This window comes from Equus przewalskii, chromosome 3, assembly GCF_037783145.1.
Source record: "Equus przewalskii isolate Varuska chromosome 3, EquPr2, whole genome shotgun sequence".
In the NCBI taxonomy this organism is placed as follows: Eukaryota; Metazoa; Chordata; class Mammalia; order Perissodactyla; family Equidae; genus Equus; species Equus przewalskii.
In genome coordinates this window covers 28,366,411-28,385,598 of record NC_091833.1, presented here as the reverse complement: position 1 = coordinate 28,385,598, position 19,188 = coordinate 28,366,411, and the positions used below count along the sequence as shown (strand labels likewise).

Below are 19,188 nucleotides of genomic sequence, written 5' to 3'. Positions count from 1 at the left end.
CCACACATTTACTCGTTTGCTCAACCCTATACTGCTCATAAAATAATTTTAGAATTGCTCCACCCTTACCACTATGAAAACAAACCCTAGAAGAGCTCAAGATTTGTTTGAGGCTATATAAGTCATATTATCACACCCAAAAGTTATTTATGTTGATTCTCCCTGTGCTGCAGTGTGCTTATGTTATTCATTTGAAATACGATGAGATTAATTTCTTTCTATTTGCATGCAGCTTATTTTTTCCCCATCCTTGTCAATTTTATTTTCTTAACATGCTTTAGCATCCTTCCAAAAATTAAAACAAAAAGATATATTCAGAGATTGTCCCTCCTTCCACATCCCTTCTACTCTCTGCCAACCACTTGTGGGTAACCAATTTCATTGTTTTCTGATTTATTCCTCCTGCATTTCCTTTTTGCAACAATAAGCAGATTTATCTATTTCCTCGTCTTTCTTACACTCTCTTGCCTCCCTTCACTTGAAGGTATATTTTGGAAATCACTCCGTGTTACTTCTTAGAGATAGTTATTCTTTTTACTGCTGCATAGTATTCCATTGTGTCAATGTACATAGTTTATTTCCCCAGTCTATGCCTGGATATTTAGGTATTTTCTAATATTTTGTGATTGTAAATAATGCTGTGACAAATAATCTTGTGCATGTATATTTTTGTACTGTTAGAGATATATTTTCATGTCGCATTTCTAGAAGTGGGATTGCTAGGTTGAGAGTAAGTGCACAAAGAGTTTTGTCACCTATTGCCAAATTCCCTTCCATAGTGGTTGTACCATTTTGCCTTCCACCCACAAGTAAGAGAATGCCTGACCCCCCACATCCTCTCTAGAAGAGAATATTGTCAAGATTTTGCACTTTTGCCAAGCTGACGGGTAAGAAATGGTATCTCAATGTAGTTTTAATTTTCATTTATTTTACTGTGAGTTTTAATTTGCATTATTCTTTTGAGTGAAGCTGAAATCATTTATGTTTAAGGGCCATTTTTACGTAATATTTGTGGATCTGTGCATCTCTTCTGTCCATCTTTTTCCTGGAGGACTTTGGTCGTCTTGTCTTCAGTGTTGACAAGTTCTTTAATTTGGGCGTCTTAGTCTTTTATCTGTGATGTGTGAATATTTTTTTTTCCTGTTTGTCATTTGCCTTTTAATTAGTTCTTTACCTTACTCCCATCCTTGTTTCCTTTCTGCCTGCTTTTGTTTGAGAATTTCCTATTTTAAATGAATGTTTGTCTAACATCTGTCCCATTGATCATTCTAAACGTCCCTATTTTAAAGTCCTTGTCAGATTGTTTCATGAAATTCATTCTATTGTATTTGGAGTAATTCATGTCACAAATGTTGATTTTGTTGGCTAGATTTCTAAGCGTTAGATATCTTCCTGTTTTGGTATTTTGGTGCACAGGCTCATCTCAAGAGGGAAGGGTTTTTTGGTTGGTTTTCTTTGCTCTCTCTCTCTCACTCTCTCTAATAGTTTGTGTTTGCCTCCGCCTGGCCCAGAGCTCCCAGGAAAGCCTCCGCCCTGGGCAGCACATGGCTCTGTTATCGTTGTTCTGCCTTCATGGAGAGACTGCACGCCATCCCCTGGAGTCAAGCCGTCTGCCTGGGTCCCGCTCCCATCCTGCATGGAAGACTTAGTTTCTGCTGCCTTCTAGTCCACTTCCTGCCCACGGCTCCCGGCTCCCAACCTCACTTACTCCTTCGTGTTGGTGTTCTGCCTCTCACACACACACATGATTATCTTTGTGCGCCCAGTATTTTATCTGTCACTTCTGTGTGTTTGGAGCAGAGGGACTGTGTCAGAGCATGGTCTTTTGGGAGCCTTCTTAATGGGAAATACTTCTGTGTACTCCAAAAGAAGGAATGTGAGAAGGCTTGAAGGGAACAGAAGGAAGGAAACCAGCTTGATGGGGAGTTTCCTACATCCCCCCAACGCGGCAAGCGTTGTTGCCTTTACTTTGCAGCCATCCTGCGAGGCAGGAGTGGTTTCTCCCATTCCACACGCGGGAAGTCGGGGCACAGAGTGGGCAGTGGGCTGCCCAGCCTTGCGGCCCCTGAGAGGAGGGAGTGTGGGGGTTTGAACGCTCATCCCTCATTGGGTTTCACTCGGACTTTTGGGCTCACCAGGTTGGTCAGTCCCCTCTCTGCCTGGAATGCCCCGTCTCTTGGCCTGGGTCTGTAGCTGGGCTTAGAGGAAGGGTGTGGCCTCGGAGTAGGGGAGGCCTGGCTGTAGGACTCACCAGTTCATCCCTCTTTTCTGGAATGACTTGGCGTCCTTCAGCTAACATTTGTGAAGTGCCTAGGATGAGCCGGGCACTTGGCTAATCCCATGTGGGTTCTTTAATTAAAACAGCTCAAAACAACCCTGAAGAGCAGGTACCATCAACCCCATCTTATACTCAAGGAGACTAACACTCAAGAGCTCATGTGGCTTCCTCGCTTCTCCCAATTAGCAGATGCAGGGCTGGGATTTCCGTGCTGATTGCAAACCCCTAAACTTCCATGCTTCCGGTACGTTCTATTTCCCATGGCGCCTTCCCTGCCAGCCTGCCGCAGTCTCTTGGGAGGTATGATGCCCCAGAAGGGGAGAGTCTTGAGGGCGCTAAGTGTGAGGGCAGAGTCTGAGGGGCTGCAGGGGGGCAACTTTCCTCTGCGTCTCCTGGAGGGGCCCGTTTCAGTCCCTGACATTCAGAAACATAACAGGACGTGAATTCAGGCCCTCAAGGAGTCTGTCCTCCCTCCCTTCCTTGGCCCAGAGATGGTGCATCTTCCGGGTTACCATGGGAGACTCAGGCCCACTGTCCTGATAGAGAAAAAGGCTTTGAATTCACAGAGACACTCCCCGCCCCCATTATTCTTTGTCACAGCACCACGTTGTTTTCCCATCTGTAATTATTTTAGGTGTCAGTTTACTTGTTTACTTCCCATCTCCCCGACCTGAAGCAGGCTCTGTGGGGGCAGGGGCCTTATTTCTCTAATTTTTGTTGGCCCTCCATTGTCTAGTGTGAGAGCTAGCCGTAGGACTTGATAAGTAGATTTTCAGTGAATGAACGAATAAAATGAGAGTCAGCTGGCTCCAGTCCTGGCTCTACCATTTAAAACCTCTGTGGCTTCCAGCAAGCTATTCGCTTTTCCTTATCTGCAAAATGGACTCACAGTGGCAGTTACCTAGGACCGTTGAGAAATTGAGACAGCGTATACAGAACTGCTCAAAAAAGATAACCCTCGTGTCCTCCTCCTTGATATAATTGTTAATTAGCACCTCAGCTCGGTTGGGGGGTGCAGAAGGATTTTATTCAAACCTTCCCCAGCCCCAGAAAGCATTGATGTACCCAAGCCCTGAGCTCCTGACTTCTCACCAGGCGAGAGCCGGTGTCCACTGAGAGCGGCTCCCGTTACGTGCTAACCTCCGCCAGCAGGACCACAGCACGCATCGGCCTGGGCTGCTGAGAGACCGTGGCCAGCTCCAATTAGGAAGCCCTTCCGCAGAGCTGAAGGTTTTGAGGTTAACCCTGAAGAAGCAGCTCCCTTTACACAGCCTTTTAATTAAATGCCTGCGTTTATTTTCTGGAGTGCATTGAATCATTTTACCCGCATCGTGGTGTCTGACAAAGGCCAGTTGCTCTGGGTAATGGAAAAGTGCAAAATGAGGAGGCTTCCTGGAGTCTGTTGGATGACACAGGCACTGCTGCTTCTGTGCCCCTTGGCGGCTGGGCGCTCATCTGGGTACAGACCCAGCATGTGGGAGAAGCGGTCCAGGGAAGCATTTCCTGGTTCCCACCTTTGGCTTGGTTCTTGAGATTCCAAGACCCCCAATGCTGATTAAGGGTGTGAGTCCACTCAGGTGGATCCAGGGCTCCAGAGGCCGAGGAACAATTCCCGTGGACTCCTCGGTGCACAGGTCTTATGCTGGGCTGTGTTGTACGTGATGGTGGCCCTGCCCTCAAGATGCTCACAATATTATAGGAGAGACAGGGTTCACACAGAAAATATTTTTGTGCTGAGCCAGGCTGTAATGATTATAAAGCAAGTGACAAGCAACCATTTATGCATTGTATACTATCTCCCAGGTCCTTTAAATATGTTATCGAATTTGACCCTCAAAACCTGCTCTCTGAGGATCAGCAAACAAGGGTGTCCACCCCGTCTACAGTAATTTTCCCAAGTGGGGCACAGGTCTGGCCTCATGGGGCTGGCTTCTATTGGTTCCAGCATTTCAGTCTCTGTAGTGACTTCTTTTCCATCCCTGCCAGAAACAGAATGAAAGGTTCCGACAGTGCTTAGCACGTAGCTATGTCCTTCTCTGGGTTTCCTCGTACCCTTCCTCCCGCACCACTGCAGCTTAACGAGGTCATCTTTGAGATGCAGCTCCATCCTGCATGGGGCAGTCACCCCCCGCCTCCCAGCAGGAATGGTGACACGCAACAAGCTTTTCAGACCTTCATCAGTGTTCAAGCACAACCCTTGAGCAAGGCTGCTCACGCCCCGGCACCAGTGGGGCTCCTGGTGATAGACCAGTCTGTGGATTGTCTGGACCCTGGTTCCCAAAGCCTGGTTGCTGGAGCAGTGGCAGCAGCATGGGGGGGGGGGCGGCCCACAGGCTGGGTTTTAACAGTTCTGCAGGCCATCCTGATATGCTCAGGTGTAAGAACCACTGGGCCAGGTTCTCGAACCGGCCTGCATGTCAGAATCACCTGGGAAGTGTTTATGGTTTTTAAATTTATTATTATTAACTTCATTTTAAAATGTATTCTTTAAAATAAACTTCACTTTTTAAACAGTTTTAGATCTACGGAAGAATTGGGAAGATAATATAGAGAGTTCCTGTAATACCCCACATTCAGCTTGTCCTCGTAATATTAACGTCTTATATTAGAATGTACGTACGTGTGTTACAGTTGATGAACCAGTGTTGATATGTTATTGTTAACTGAAGTCCATACTTTATTCAAGTTCCGTTAGTTTTCACCTAGTGTCTGCTCAAGAGTCCCATCAGGATCCCACATAACATCGAATCGTCATGTCTACTTATGTTCCTCTGGGCTGTGACAGTTTCTCAGACTCTCCTGGTTCTTGATGACCTTTGTGGTTTTGAAGTGTACTGATCCGGTATTTTGTAGAAGGTCCCTCAATTTGGATTTGTTTGATGTTTTTCTCCTGGTTAGGCTGGGGTTGTGGGTCTTGGGAGGAAGACCACAGAGGTACCGTGCCCATCTCCTCTTATCATATCAAGGGGACGTGCAGTCATTGTGACTTGTCACTGTTGGTGTTGGTCTTGATCTCCTAGCTGGAGGGGCTTTGACTTCTCCATCTGCCCCCGTCCGGTTTCTCCACTGTCCAGTTACTCTCCCCGCCCCCGACTTCCCACGCTGTGCTGTTTGGAAGGAAGTCAGAGTGTGTACCCCACACTAAAGGGTGGGGGGTTATGCTCCCCCTCCTCAAGGGCAGAGGATCTCTGTAGACTATTTGAAATTCTTCTGGACGGGAGATTTGTCTGTTCGCTCCTGTTTATTAATTTATTCAATCATTCATTTATATCAGTGTGGGCTCATGGGTGTTTATTCCATACCGTCAGTTATAATGCAATACTTCTTTATTTTGTTGATCAAATTGTTCCATCTTTGGCCATTGGGAGCTCTCCCAGTTGGCTCCTGTGTCCTTTTGACATACCCCCATCATTGTGAAGTTTATTATTATTTTTCAGCCACTACAAGCTTATCTTGTCTGTGTCCTGCCCCAGTCCTAGAATCAGCCATTTCTCCGGGGAGCCCTGGTTCCTTTTACTGAGAATGATATTAGAAGCCAAGATCTGGGGGCTGGCTGTGCCCACTGCTAATTGGGGTGTCATTAATTCTGAGCCCTCTCAGCTGACAGCAAGGAAATACCCGTGTATTCCTAACCTGTGTATACACGCTTATCTATAAATATTTTTGTGTGTCACCATCTGTATCTGCTCTAAGCTAAACCTGAGTTCATACTGATGTCTTCAACTCCAATCCAGTACCACGTGGATCATTCTAGCTTCCTCCCCTCGCTTCTCTGTAAACTCTCACTCCCAACAGTGAGAAACCTTGTTCCTACCCTCTACTGCCATTTGCGTGATGTTTCACTTCCAGCATGCGTGTATAGTGGTATCAGAATCGTAGCTTGTACCTACCTCCGTTGGAATCAACTTTATCAACCGGAGCACAGTGCTTCTCTACAGACTATTTGCCTTTAGTCTTACAGACTCCACTCATTTCTGAAGTTACTCGGGTCAGCTCCTTTCCTGCTGCCCGCTTCAGTGAGGGCGTTTCACACATTTGTAATACTGTTGGATCCTTCTGTGACATTCTGCATTCCATCCTGGGATTCCCCCAATCTCTTAAGTTTTTAAAAAAATTTGTGTACTTTAAGATTCACTCTGCTGTGAAGTTCTTTGGGTTTCGACAAACACTTAACATCTTTTTTTCACCATTATAGTCTCATACAGAATAGTTTCCCTGCCCTAAAAAAAATGCCCTGTACTTCACCTGTTCTGCCCTCCTGTTACTCCATCTGAACCCCTGGCAACCACTGCTTTTTTTTACTGTTTCTATACTTTTGCCTTTTCTAGAATGTCCTAGAATTGGAATCATGCAGTGTGTAGCCTTTTCAGACTGGCTTCTTTCTCTTAGCAATATGCATTTAAGATTCGCTCATGTGTTTTTGTGGCTTGATAACTGGTTTCTTTTTGTTGCTGAATAATATTCCATTGTATGAATGTATGATCGTTGGTTTATCCATTCATCTGTTAAAGGGTGTATTGATTGCTTCCAATTGTTGGTGCTTGTGAATAAAGCTGCAGTTTTTGTTTTGTTTTGTTTCGTGGCCATAAGTTTTCAAAGCAGTGCGTTCCTTGTTGCTGGAGGCATCTGAGCAGAAGCTGGGTGCTCACTGGCGGGTGTGTGGGAGAGGGGAGTCAAGGACCACATGGGGCCCTTCACGGAGAGCCCTGTCTGTCCTCTTCCAAATTTGGGGATGGAGCAGTTAAACCCCCGGCCCTTCACCACCCCAGAACCGAGGCTGCACGGGGTCCCCATCGCATCCCACCCTTTCCGTGGAAATCTGAACGTTCTCTGCTCGCGACGCTCTTGTGCGATCGTTGCCTTGTCAGTTTCTCACTTTGTTTATCTGACTTCGGAAGGTTCTGCGCTGACCAACGGGGCGTTATCCCTGCACAGCCCGGTGAAGAGGAAGCTGGAGGCAGAGAAGGACTACGTCTTTGACAAGAGGCTCAGGTACAGCGTCCGCCAGAACGAGAACAACTGTCGGTTCCGGGACATCGTCGTGCGGAAGGAGGAGGGCTTCACGCACATCCTGTTGTCCAGTCAGACCTCGGACAACAACGCGCTGACGCCCGAGGTGAGGGGGCAGCACCAGAGGGAGGGTCAGGCGGGAAAAGCCTCTCCCTCAGTCAGGGCGGGGCGCTGCTTTCTCTCCGTTACATCGATGCAAATAGCCAACACGCACACAAACTTGGCTACAGGACACAATCTGCTAATCACTTGACGTACATCACTATTTGATCTTTATGACCAGGGCACGATACTGTCGCCTTTTACAGGGAAGGCCCTGGTGAACAGAGATTCAATAAACTGAGCAGGGTTGCATAATTAGTCAGGGGGCAGCCCCAGAATCCAAACATCGTGTCTGGGGCTTTTCCAGCTAAACTACGTAGTAGTCAGCATGTCAGATTTCTGTGCTTTAGACGGACTTCTGTTCACTCAACTCACTTACTTTTTTTTTTTATTGGGATATAATTCACTTACCATAAATTTCACCCTTTTAAAATGTACAATTCAGTGGTTTTAGTATATTCACAAAGTTGTACAACTATCACCATTATCTAATTCTGGAACTTTTCCATCACCCCAAAGGAAATGCTGTTTTGAAATGAGTGACCTGTTGGTGGTCGCTCCCCTACTCCCTTCCCCAGGTCCCTGGCAGCTGCTAACCTACTTTCTGTCTCTGGACATTTCATACAAATGGAGTCGTACAATATGTGGTCTTCTGTGACTGGCTCCTTTCGCTGAGCATAGCGTTTTCAAGGTTTATTCGTGTTACAGTGTGTCTGTGCTTCCTTTCTTCTCATTGTCTGGCTATGCCACATTTCATCTATCTGTTCTGCAGTTTGGGGACGTTTGGGTTGGTTCCACTTTTGGCTATTATGAATAATATCACTAGGAACATTTGTGTACATGTTTCTGTGTGAACATATGTTTTCAGTTTTCTTGGATATCTTCCTAATTGTGGAATTGGCTGGGTCATATGGTAACTCCATATTTAACTTTTTGAGGAATTGCCAAGCCGTTTTCCACAGTGGCTGCACCATTTTACATTTGCATCAGCAGTAAGTATATGGAGGTTTCAATTTCTCCACATCCTTGCCAACACTTGTTACTGTCTGTCTTTTTGGTTATAGCCATTTTAGTGGGCGCGAGGTGGTATCTCTTTGTGGTTTTGATTTGCATTTTCCTAACGTCTAACCACGTTGGGCACCTTTGTGTGTGCTTCTAGGCCATTTGTCTATCTTTGGACAAATGTCTATTCAAATCTTTTGCCTGTTTTCCAAACTGGAGTTTTTTACATTGTTGAGTTTTAAGAGTTCTTAAAATATTCTGGACACCAGGCCGTAATCAGATACGTGATTTGAAAATCCTTCCTCCCATTCTCTGGGTTGGTTTGTTACTTTCTTGATGGTGTCCTTTGATGGACAATTTGAAAAATGTTGATGAAGTCCAATTTATCTTCTTTCTGCATTACTTTTTGATGCTAATCATATTGTCTTAGGTGAACAGAACTGGGAAACAATGAATACTTAATGCAGTTGGGTCGACAACACCATTCAAAACGTGGGGTACTTAGTGGGGAGCGATGAGGGGACTCTTGATGGCGCAAATGTGGGAAAACACTCAGCCAAGCGGCCTTCTCCAGCTAGACTGACCTGGGGCACGGCATAGAGTCGCAATGACAAAGCAATGACAGTGCAGTGGCTCTTTGTGCTTTGTATTTGCTATTGTCCCGTTTCATCCCACCGGTCCCTTCTGATGTACGCTTATTATGATCCACATCTTACCGATGAGGAAACTGGCTTAGAGAACTTACCGGGCCTGGGGTCACATGGCATAACCGAATGTCACTTTGGGAGGGCAGGGCAGGCACCGCTGTCACTCTTGCTCCCTATTTTGTCTCTCGCACGCAGCCCGGTGCCTGCCCCATTGAAGACAGTTAACTGCAAAGCCCCTTTTCCCTGTCCCTGTAATATGCTTCACTCTGCTTTCGTTGGTAGCAATGAACACATGGAGGGTCGGCCACAGGGCTGTGTCTTGTGGGGCACACAGTCGAGGAGTGACTGCCCACCCAGACTGGGATGGGTAGGATGGCCTGACCTTGCCTGGTGTATCCAGTACACTCGGCGAGGCCCAGGAAGTGGGGTGGGGTGGGGTGGGGTGGGGTGGGAGGCGCTGTGTCCTTGAACTTGTCATCACACGTCCTATCAGCATGATTTGCATAGACTTTGGTTCTTTTACAGGATGGTGGGTGTGACAGTCAGGAATGACCGCCAACCTGTAAGCGCAGAGACGTTTGTCGTTTGTGGGGATGGTGGTTGCTTGTTGCCCCTCCTTTAAGCATGGTGTTTTGGGGTCTTTCCCTCCTCCACCTTTGGAATCATCCCAGGGTTCTCTGCTGTGTAGACCTCTGTATAGGATTCAGAGAAGTCCAGACCTGGGGTTTACCCCAAAGGCTGTTCTGCACATGTTTATGTACCTGGAAACCTTGTTATTTTAAGCTCGTCCTGAAACATCCGCAGGAGACCAATTCTTGTTGGATTTTTTCTACTTCACTACTTTTTAAAAGCATGCTTTAAAAAGACACAGCCTTTTCCTTTGATGAATCGAATAATGTGAATCTCCCAGTTCCTTCTGTCTCCCTGGATCAGCTTTGCATGTTAACTACTGCCTACTCACCGTGGAGAACGCGTGGCATCCTGCCGATTTAGGTGCACGGCGTCTCACCTCCCAAGACAGGAGCTTGGTTAATTCGGGCTTGCATTCCTAATTGGCGTGTGTTGGTGACAGAACAGGAGGAAAATGGAAAACTCTTATTGATCTGGTGTTTTCAGCTGTCTCAACAACCAGAGTGGATTAGCTGTATGGATAAGCCGGCTAACCGGGTAACGTGGGCCCAAAAGAAAGATCCTACTGAAGTGAAGAGGTGGTGTTAGCAGAGGAAGACTGATTTGGGAGTCTAGCAGACCTGGGTTCGAATCCTACCTCCACCAACTCACCCCTTCTGTCCCCTCGGGAAGCTCGTTTGCCTCTCTGAGCTACAATATCTTGCTTGTAGGATTAGCGGTAACATCTGCAAAGAGGCTCACAGAGTACCTGGCGCGTAGGAGGCCCTCCACAAATGTTCCTGTCATTGTTAGGGTGAAACAGAGGTGGTTTAATGGGCACCGGCAGACCCGGCCTTGCTCGTTTGTGGAGGGACAAGAGGGGGCTGCCTTCACAGTCATAACTGAATTTCTTTTTCTGGTTGTATATGTGACATTGATTGGATTGGCCTCATGGGCAGAAATTCATACATCGCTGAGTGTGTTAACTAGATTCTGAGGCTAGCGGGTGTGTCGTAATATTTTTCCTGTCTGGAAAATAGCGAAGAACCAGGAGAATAATGAATATGCCCCTTAAGAAAAGAGCCAGCACAATGGATTGCCCAAAGTCTTGGTGACGGAAAGCTCATCCTCTTACCCCGTTAGGAGAGGACCCCATGCCCTCACTCAACTCCCGGTTTTCATCAGTGCTCCCAGCCTCAGCAGACAGCAGCACCACCACCCCGGGAGCACCCCAGACATGCAGAAGTCACATGTCACACCTTCTTATCATACACCACATCCACACTATCTTCAAGCTATTTCATTCTTAAATAGCTCCCTGATATGTTTCCTTCTCTCTGTTTTCATTATAAGCTTCCTAGTTCACACTACTAGGCTGTCCTGTCTGGACTATCACAATTACCTTCTCACAGGTCTGCCCACCTTCACGTCTCCTGCCCTGTAATCCATTGTCCACAAGGCAGGCAGAGTGCCCTGCCGGAAACACAAGTCTGATCAAGTCACCCCTTCCACACACATGTATACCCATACACACTGTGAACACATCACTGGATCCCGATCACTTTGGTTAAGAATTAAAACCTTTGGGCCAGCCTCGTGGTGCAGCGGTTAAGTGCGCACGTTTTGCTCCAGCGGCCCGGGGTTTGCCAGTTCGGATCCCAGGTGCGGACATGGCACCGCTTGGCAAGCCATGCTGTTGGAGGCGTCCTACATATAAAGTAGAGGAAGATGGGCATGGATGTTAGCTCAGGGCCAGTCTTCCTCAGCAAAAAAGAGGAGGATTGGCAGCAGTTAGCTCAGGGCTAATCTTCCTCAAAAAAAAAAAAAAAAGAATTAAAACCTTTAATGTGGCCTGTAGTGTAAGTGCATTCTGACCCTTGAGCCTCACCTCATATCACATGTCACTCTTCTCCCCAGCTGCACTCCAGTCACGCTGGATTTCTTTCATGCTCACACCTGCCCCTGGACCTTTGTGCATGCCTGTCTTCCTGACTGAAACAGCCTTCTCTTCCTCCTTGCTTAGCTGACCCTGCTGTTCCTAAAGATCTCAGCTCAGCCATCAGTTCCACAGGAGAGTCTTCCCTCACCTCCCTGACCAGGTTGTATCGCTCTCTCATGTGCTTTCATAGCACCATGCGCCCCTCCCTTCTGGAACTTATCCCAGTTGTTAGTGCACGTGGATTTGCGTGGTAATTTGTTAAGTGTCTGATTCCACCCGTTAGACTATAAACTTCTTGAGGAGGTAAATACTGTGCCGTTCACTCAATTCAATAAACATTTGTTAAATTCTACTCTGTGCAGGGCTCTGGACTAGGTGTTTCAAGGGTTATGCAGATGAGCAGGATACTATTTTAGTTCTTAAGGGATTGTATTGTCTATTACTGCCTAACAAATTGCCCTAAACTTAGCATCTTAAAACGACAAACATTTATTATCTCACAGTTTCTGTGGGTCAAGAATCCGGGCCTGGCTTAGCTGGATGCCTCTGGCTCAGGGTCTCTCACAAGCCCGCAGTCAGGGAGTGGGCTGGGCTCCACTCTCGACTGAAGGCTCGGTGGAGGGGGAGCCGCTTCCAAGCTCACCCAGGTGGCTGTTGGCAGGTGTCAGGTCCTCACTGGTCAGAGACAGCAGTTCCCTGCCTCGTGGCTACTCCACGTGGGCTGTGGAATGGCCTCTCCATGGGGCTGCTCACACGTGGCACCTTGCCTCCCCCAGACCGAGAGCTCCAAGAAGGGGAGAGAGCACAAGAGGATGGCCCAGATGAGCTATAGTCCTTTTGTAGCCTAGTCTCCTCTTGAAAGGGACCTCCCTTCCCTTTTGTCATATTCTCACGCTTAGAAGTGAGTCACTAGGTCCAGTCTACACTCAAGGGGAAGGGATGACAGAAGGGCATGAATATCAGTGGAGGGGATCCCTGAGGACCAGCTTACAGGCTGCCTGTCACAGGGATTTAAGTCAGGTAGGAGGCAGGATAAGGTGAGGATGCGCCTGTCCTATAAGGGAGTGCGTCAGAAGCGTCATAGCAGGATTGGGGGGTCAGGAGAATGAAGAGTGTGCCTTTGGTTGGTGATATTTGGGAACGCCTTCACGAAGGTGGTTGCGGTTGAGATGGGCCCCGGGTGACTGAGTTGAGCAGGTAAAGATGAGGTAGAGACAGGGACCCTGGTCTGCTCTCATTTTACACCCACTTCTGATGGATCTGGTTATCTGTGTCCAACCCGCGGCAGATCGGAAGCTGGAAGCAGTGGAGGACGACTGTGCCTCCCCCAGCAGATGCTGACAGCGGAGCCAGCGCCTGACAAGGCAGGGAATCTCAAGAACAGATTTAGGACTTCAGGCGCATGGCGGGCTGGTACCATTGGTTATCGCGGCTCATCCCAGGAGCCTCTGAGGGGACTGATCTGTCATACACCAGCAGGTGACCACTGAGAGTTGGTTACGTGTGTGCAGTGTGTTGTGTTGAAGAAGGCAAAGGAGTGTGTAATAATTTTAGAACATTTTACTTTAAACAAACCAGTGACATTATAAAATTTGGGGTCCTTCAAGAAGGTGGAACCCCAGCCATCAGTCCCAATTGGATTATCAACACAAGAAAGGCAAAGGAAAGGTGTACTAAGTAGATATAATTTTTTTCAAATTAAAAAAATGTACTTTGTACTGTTGTTGCATGAATAAAACACAGATTTATTTCCATTTGGTTCTTAAAGGAGGTGGCTGTTTTGTTGCATGTTGTTTTCACTAACTGACAAGGAAGTGTGACCACAGATGGAGAGGCCACTCGGAGTCCGGTGTGGAGAGGCAGCTTGTGCTTTACAGCAGGGTTTCTTGTGTTTGCCTCCCAGAGAACAGAGTTCACATGTGGGTGAGAGCATGTCTGTTTCTGGGGGCAGATGGATGGAAGGACCCACGAGATAGTGGCCTCTTAGCGTTTTTGCTGCTCACAATGAATGGCCATGGCTTGTACCCGGTTAGAGGGGAAAGTGCTTCCCTGTCCTCACAGAGTGCAGGCCAGGAGAGTCTCGTTTCAGATTGACGTCTCACCCTGTTTGTTCCACTAAGATTTACCCATTCATGGAAGTCATCCTTCCGTATGGAGTAGAAGAGAGAGAAGGGCCAGCGGGATGAGGTCTGCATCCTGCTTCTTCCCCTGACTGGTCACCTCCGGCAACTTACTTCACTTCTCTGAGTCCTCCTCCCTTCACCTGCAAGATTGGGATACCACTCCCGACCTTACAGGGTTTTTGTTTGGAATAGAATATTATATGGAAATGACTCGATGCGGTCCTAGCACTTCTAATGCTTACGAAATGGGGGCTTCTTTTAAAAGTATAATTTAAAAAGCAGTGCTCTCATAATATTTCCCCACTGTCCTCTATGATTATGCCTACTGGGTAATTAATAATGGTCCTTTAAAAGGCTGCTCACTTACTGTCCCCCCACTGGACTCTCAGCTCCATCCAGGTGAGGGCATGCCTTGTTTTCTCTTACCGTGTGTTCTCTGCATGTATTTTTTCTCCTTCCCTAACTTCTGTTGGATTGAGTAATTGAGCTTTTATTTTACATCCCCCCATTCATTATAATTCATGTACTTTTAAGAAGTTTTCCTTAAGTTTTGTACCCCGAGCGAAGCCTAAATGTGGCCGTTCCCTCTCCACCACTCCAGACATGCACACCTGCGTGCTCCACAGTCATCCCTCCTCTCGTTGTACACACTCTTCTCTCCTAGGACTAGAGTTCTACCTTGGGCAAACCCCCAGCCTCCACGCGTCGATATCAGGATGGTGACTTTTACAGTCAATTCTTCTGTTGATTTATCCACATGTTCACGTATCATCCACATTCACCAGTTTCTTTGCTGGCTATGTTCCTTGCGTATCAGTTTTTTCTTTCTGGATATAGTTTTCTTCTTCTTGAAGTGCATCCTTTTTTAGTTCTTTCCATGAAGGTCTAAGAGTGGTAACATTCTTTTACCGAAATTGCCTGATCTTTACCCTTGCTTTTGAATGATAGTTTAGTTGGATACAGAATTAGTATTTGATGGTCATTTCCCTCAGCACCTGGAAAATTTTCTGGGTCTGATGCCAAAGCCCACTTCCTGTGTGCCATCTGCTAGCCATGCAAGGGTCTTAGTTGGATTAAGGATGTGCCAGGGCCGGGCCTCCTAGAGATGGCTAACATACCTCACCTGGGCTGTGCAGCGGACTCCCTTCCCATGCCTTGGAAAGGGCTGAACAAGCAAATGCTGGAAGAAGATTTGCAGAGATTTGTGGGGATTAAACGACTCCCAGCCGGGCTTCCCAGTCTGCCCAGTGACCCACCACCACCTTATTAGCACTCTGTGCCTGCCTCGGGGGTAGTACAGGGTCCCTGGTTATGGTATTTCTTTGTGTGGCCTGGACGTGGCTTGTATCTGGGTGGGGGGTACTCCCTGCACAGGCAGAGCAGAGTACTCACCTCCACCCTCAGGAGTGAGGCCACCGGTCTGAAAGCCCGGGGCTCACAGGACTGGTGCTTAACATTCCTGCAAATCCTCCTCTGCCCGCAGATCATGAAGGAGGTCCGGCGAGCACTCTGCAACGCGGCCACGGACGACAGCAAGCTGCTGCTCCTCAGCGCGGTGGGCAGCGTGTTCTGCAGCGGCCTGGACTATTCCTACCTAATCGGCCGGCTGTCCAGTGACCGGCGAAAGGAGAGCACCCGGATCGCGGAAGCCATCAGGTGAGCTGTGCTCCTTTTCGCACACGCTGGGGCCCTCCTCGGGTGCCAAATTTAGCAGGTGAAAGCACAGGCTACTCAGTTAAATTGGAATTTCAAACATGAAGAATTCGTAGCATAAGGATGTCCCGTGCAATATTTGAGACGTACTTATGTTAAAAAAAATTTGTTATTTATCTGAAATTGAGATTTTAGTCAGGCATCTTGTATTTTCCTGCCAAAATTAGAGATGCCTTTGCTTTCTAGGTTGGATCCCACTTTATTCTTTCGATTGAAAAGAGATTTTATTTCCTTAGGTTAAGCCCCGTGTCTAGTAATGTCTATGTATTATCCACAGTGCTCCTGCCCTCTGGCTGATGGTGAAATCTTTGAGTTTCTGGGCGTTCCTGTGCCCTGGAGCTGACGTGGCTCAGCCCTGGGGAGGACGATGGAAGGGTTCCCTGGGAGGCTGTGCATTTGCAGACCAGATGGGGTTGGCCGTGTCTCCCCCTCTCTTGTTACCTTTGAGGCAAATGTTGGGATCCTGCGGGTGACATCCCATTGCAGCAATCAGTATTTCTTCTGGGACTCTGAAGGGTGGTTAGTTCCCTTCTCTTTACAGATTTATCAAAAGCAGGTGGGTGTGATTTCCAGCGGAGGCTGTCCCTTGTCCTCCGCCCTGGGAAGGGCACCCGGGCTCGCTGCTGCACCTGCACCGTGCTCAGAGTCATGGTTCAGTAATGCCACCTGGTCTTATTCCACGTGGTGTCGGGGATTTTTTGGGGCCTCCAGTCTTGCTGTGCTGTGGCAGCGTCACACGGAGGCTGATTCCCCCACCTGGCTGTGGGGGGCTTCCAGGGGTAGCGGAGTCTCCAAGAGATGACGTGGGGACACCCTCGTATGTGCGGTTCCGAGTCCCTCTTCAGGCTGAAGCGTCCCCTGGGGTCTCTGCTCCAGGACATCCATGGGCTTCCTGTTGCAGAATTCTTGCAGAGGAGACTTGAAAAGCCGCAACGCTGTATGAGAACAGGCTTCGTGGTTTCATGCTGCGCTCAGGGCTCCTGGGTGCAGACAGCCCTGGCCATGTCCACGGCGGGGTGTCCCCTGCTTGTCATGTCCACATGATGCAGCTGCCTTGTCCTGTAGCAAGGGGAGCAGCAGGGTCCCCACTAAGCTTCTCTCCTCATTTATGGGGCCATCAGAGATGGGGCCTGAGGACAGCCTCGGCTGTAGCCGCCATCATCTGGTTGGTGAATTCAGTGGAGGCATTAGCTAGATTTCCGGAAGTCCCAAACTCCAGGAGATGCTCAACCCATTAGCCCACCTCTGGACCACACAGTCAGTGGAATTCAGGCATTTGCCATCCCGTCAGGAGGATGAGTTTCTCTTAGGCAGAGTGGAGGCAGAGATGGCACAGGGCATTCTTCTTCATGCTTCAAAGGGAGTGGTAGTTCCTCATTCATGATCTGGTAGGGACGTGGGGAGAGGGAATGGGGATGTCCCCTAGGCCACTGATTCTTAGCAGCGACAGCACAGAGAATCCCCAGGGAGCTTTTCCAAAACCCAGCTGCTTGGCAGCACCCGCAAGAGATCCTGAATTAAAGAGTGTGGGGTGGGGCCAGCACATCTTTGCTATTAAAGTTCCCTCGGGGGTTGTAGTGTGCAGCCAGGGTTGCAAACCCTGCCCCATGCTAACCAAGAGGTTTCTGTACCGCTGACTGACAGCACTAAGTTTTAGAAACAAAAAGATCCTTATTTTTATGCAAGAGAGAAAAGGTGGTTATAAGAGAAGTGGGTGAAGAGGAAGGTGATAGAAAGGATAAGGGGGAGGTGAGGAGCTTTGAGAGAAATGGGTGGGGGTGCAGACAATATGGCCCCATAGAGAAGAATGCCCATGGGGTCACCACCAAACTCCTATGGGGGGGCTTCGGCTCCACCAACTCTGTGGTGCTCCCTCCAGCAGCCACACTTCAGAGTCTGGGACACAATGTGGCAGAGAAGCATCGTGAGTAAAGGGCATGGTCAGTAAGTGAGTTTGGGCCATGCTGGCAGCTCTGTCCCACTCCTGCAGATTTTCCCGGCATGTTAACGTATTTACCGTCTGAGAAGTCTCTTGCGAGAGAACTTTGTTTAAAATCTAGCATGGCTGAAACATCTTTTGGCCATCGAATCTTATAAGCTACTGACATCTCTCGTAATTCTCTTGGGACATGCCTTCTCTCGGCTGGGCTGACCTCCAGGATCTGGGCATGCTGCACAGCCGCAGCAACACCCCCCCACACACACACTCCCCGCCCCAGCAGTGCTCCCACCCCGTCCTCATCGTTTCCTAAAGAAAACATGTGCGCACATGGCCCAGTGCGCCGTGTTCACTCTGCAGATGTTCATTGAATGAATTAGCAGATGTGGGAAGAGCTCGGTGATTCATTCAGCAGAAGCCTCTATCCAGGACCCAAACAGAGCTGCCTGCCCGCCCTGAAAGGGAGGCTGCCCTCACCTGAACTCCTCACAGGTGATGTGGTGGCCTGCTGGTGGCTAGCTGGACCAAGAGTGATCAGATAAGCCATGTGAAACGCTTGGACTCTTCCTGGCACATCCTAAGTACTTAGAATAGGTATAAAGAATTGTTTTCATTGTTACTACTGTTATTTCTGGCCACGAGTTCTAGCTAAGCCTGGGTCTAACTATGGAGCAGGCTTCCAGAGCAACCCTCTGGGGCTCTGGGATGACTGTCACCGTGTGGATCTGGTGCTCACAGGCTCTGTACCGGCTGACCTGGCTCTGAGCTTTGGCAGTGAAAGGGCCGCACCCCACGGCTTAGTTAAAGGGAATGGGCAACCGGGTCACAAAGGAAATGCCAGTTGCTCCGCATGAAATCCAAACATCCCCATGTGCAGAATTTTGCTTCTGAGCCTTCTCTGGGCCAGGAGAACACATCACAGACACTGAGAATGGAACGAAAGCCACGTCTGCCCTCCCCGGCAGATGCACTGGCCGTAACCACAGCGGCAGCGATCCAGGGCTCCCCGGGTGTTGGGCACTGTGCTGGTGCCCTGTGTGGACTGTCTCATTTAATTCTCATACAGCCTATGGGGACACACCATCGGCTTCCCTATTTTACAAGGAGGAAAGTGAGGCTTCAGAGACTGGTAACTTGTCCAAGATCTCACCACTAGTTAGGGACAGAGTCGAGACTTGGCCCCACGTCTTGGAGACGTCAAAGTTCCTGCTGCTTCTACCACATCAGAACAGTCCAGCAGCTCAGGCAGGCAGAAGCCGCAGGGCTCGGGTTGAGCGGAGGAAGCTGCGAGGGCCGGGGTCAGCCTGATGGACTTGGATGCTGGGGAGGACAGCCAGCCATCTCCCTAGCGCAGCCCCGCTGTCCGAGTCAGGATCAGATATCTGAGCAGCAGCGTCTGTAATGCAATATCCTGTTTGCCGTCTGGCTCCCCCATCCCCTGGGCCCTTGCGATAGAGATCTGCTGCTCGAGGTGAGAGGAAATGGATGGGGAGAGTGGTCTGTGCTTCGCATTTTTCTATCAAGGAAATGAACTGATGAGGCTGCTTGCATTGAAACAGGAGGGGTTGGAGATGGAGGGTTGGAGCTGTGCACACTGGGCCCCTTAGCCTCAGGGGTCCCTGATGCTCCTGCACAGAGCTTAGGTTGTACACAAAGCGAAAGTCTCTGGGGTCTAGAGGGGGAAGCTTCCAGAAGGTTGTGAGGGCTCAGGTGAATTCCCAAAGGACTGTCATGTGGATGACGGAGCAGAGGGAATGGGGGTATCAGAGATTCCCACGTGAGGCCCACAGCAGGGATGGACCCCCTTTGTTGAAGATGGTCAACAG

The 19,188-nt window shown here is 48.7% G+C and overlaps 1 protein-coding gene across 2 annotated transcripts in view; it reads left to right on the top strand.

Annotated features, from left to right (window-relative positions):
• Nucleotides 1–19,188, top strand: part of CDYL2 (chromodomain Y like 2) — a 156,848-nt gene that overhangs the window by 121,062 nt on the left and 16,598 nt on the right. For both annotated transcript variants that reach the window (XM_070612351.1, XM_070612350.1), the window contains exons 3-4: nucleotides 7,177–7,394; nucleotides 15,194–15,366. In XM_070612351.1, coding sequence (XP_070468452.1) covers nucleotides 7,177–7,394; nucleotides 15,194–15,366 — 391 coding nt within the window. The remainder of the gene's footprint in view (nucleotides 1–7,176; nucleotides 7,395–15,193; nucleotides 15,367–19,188) is intronic.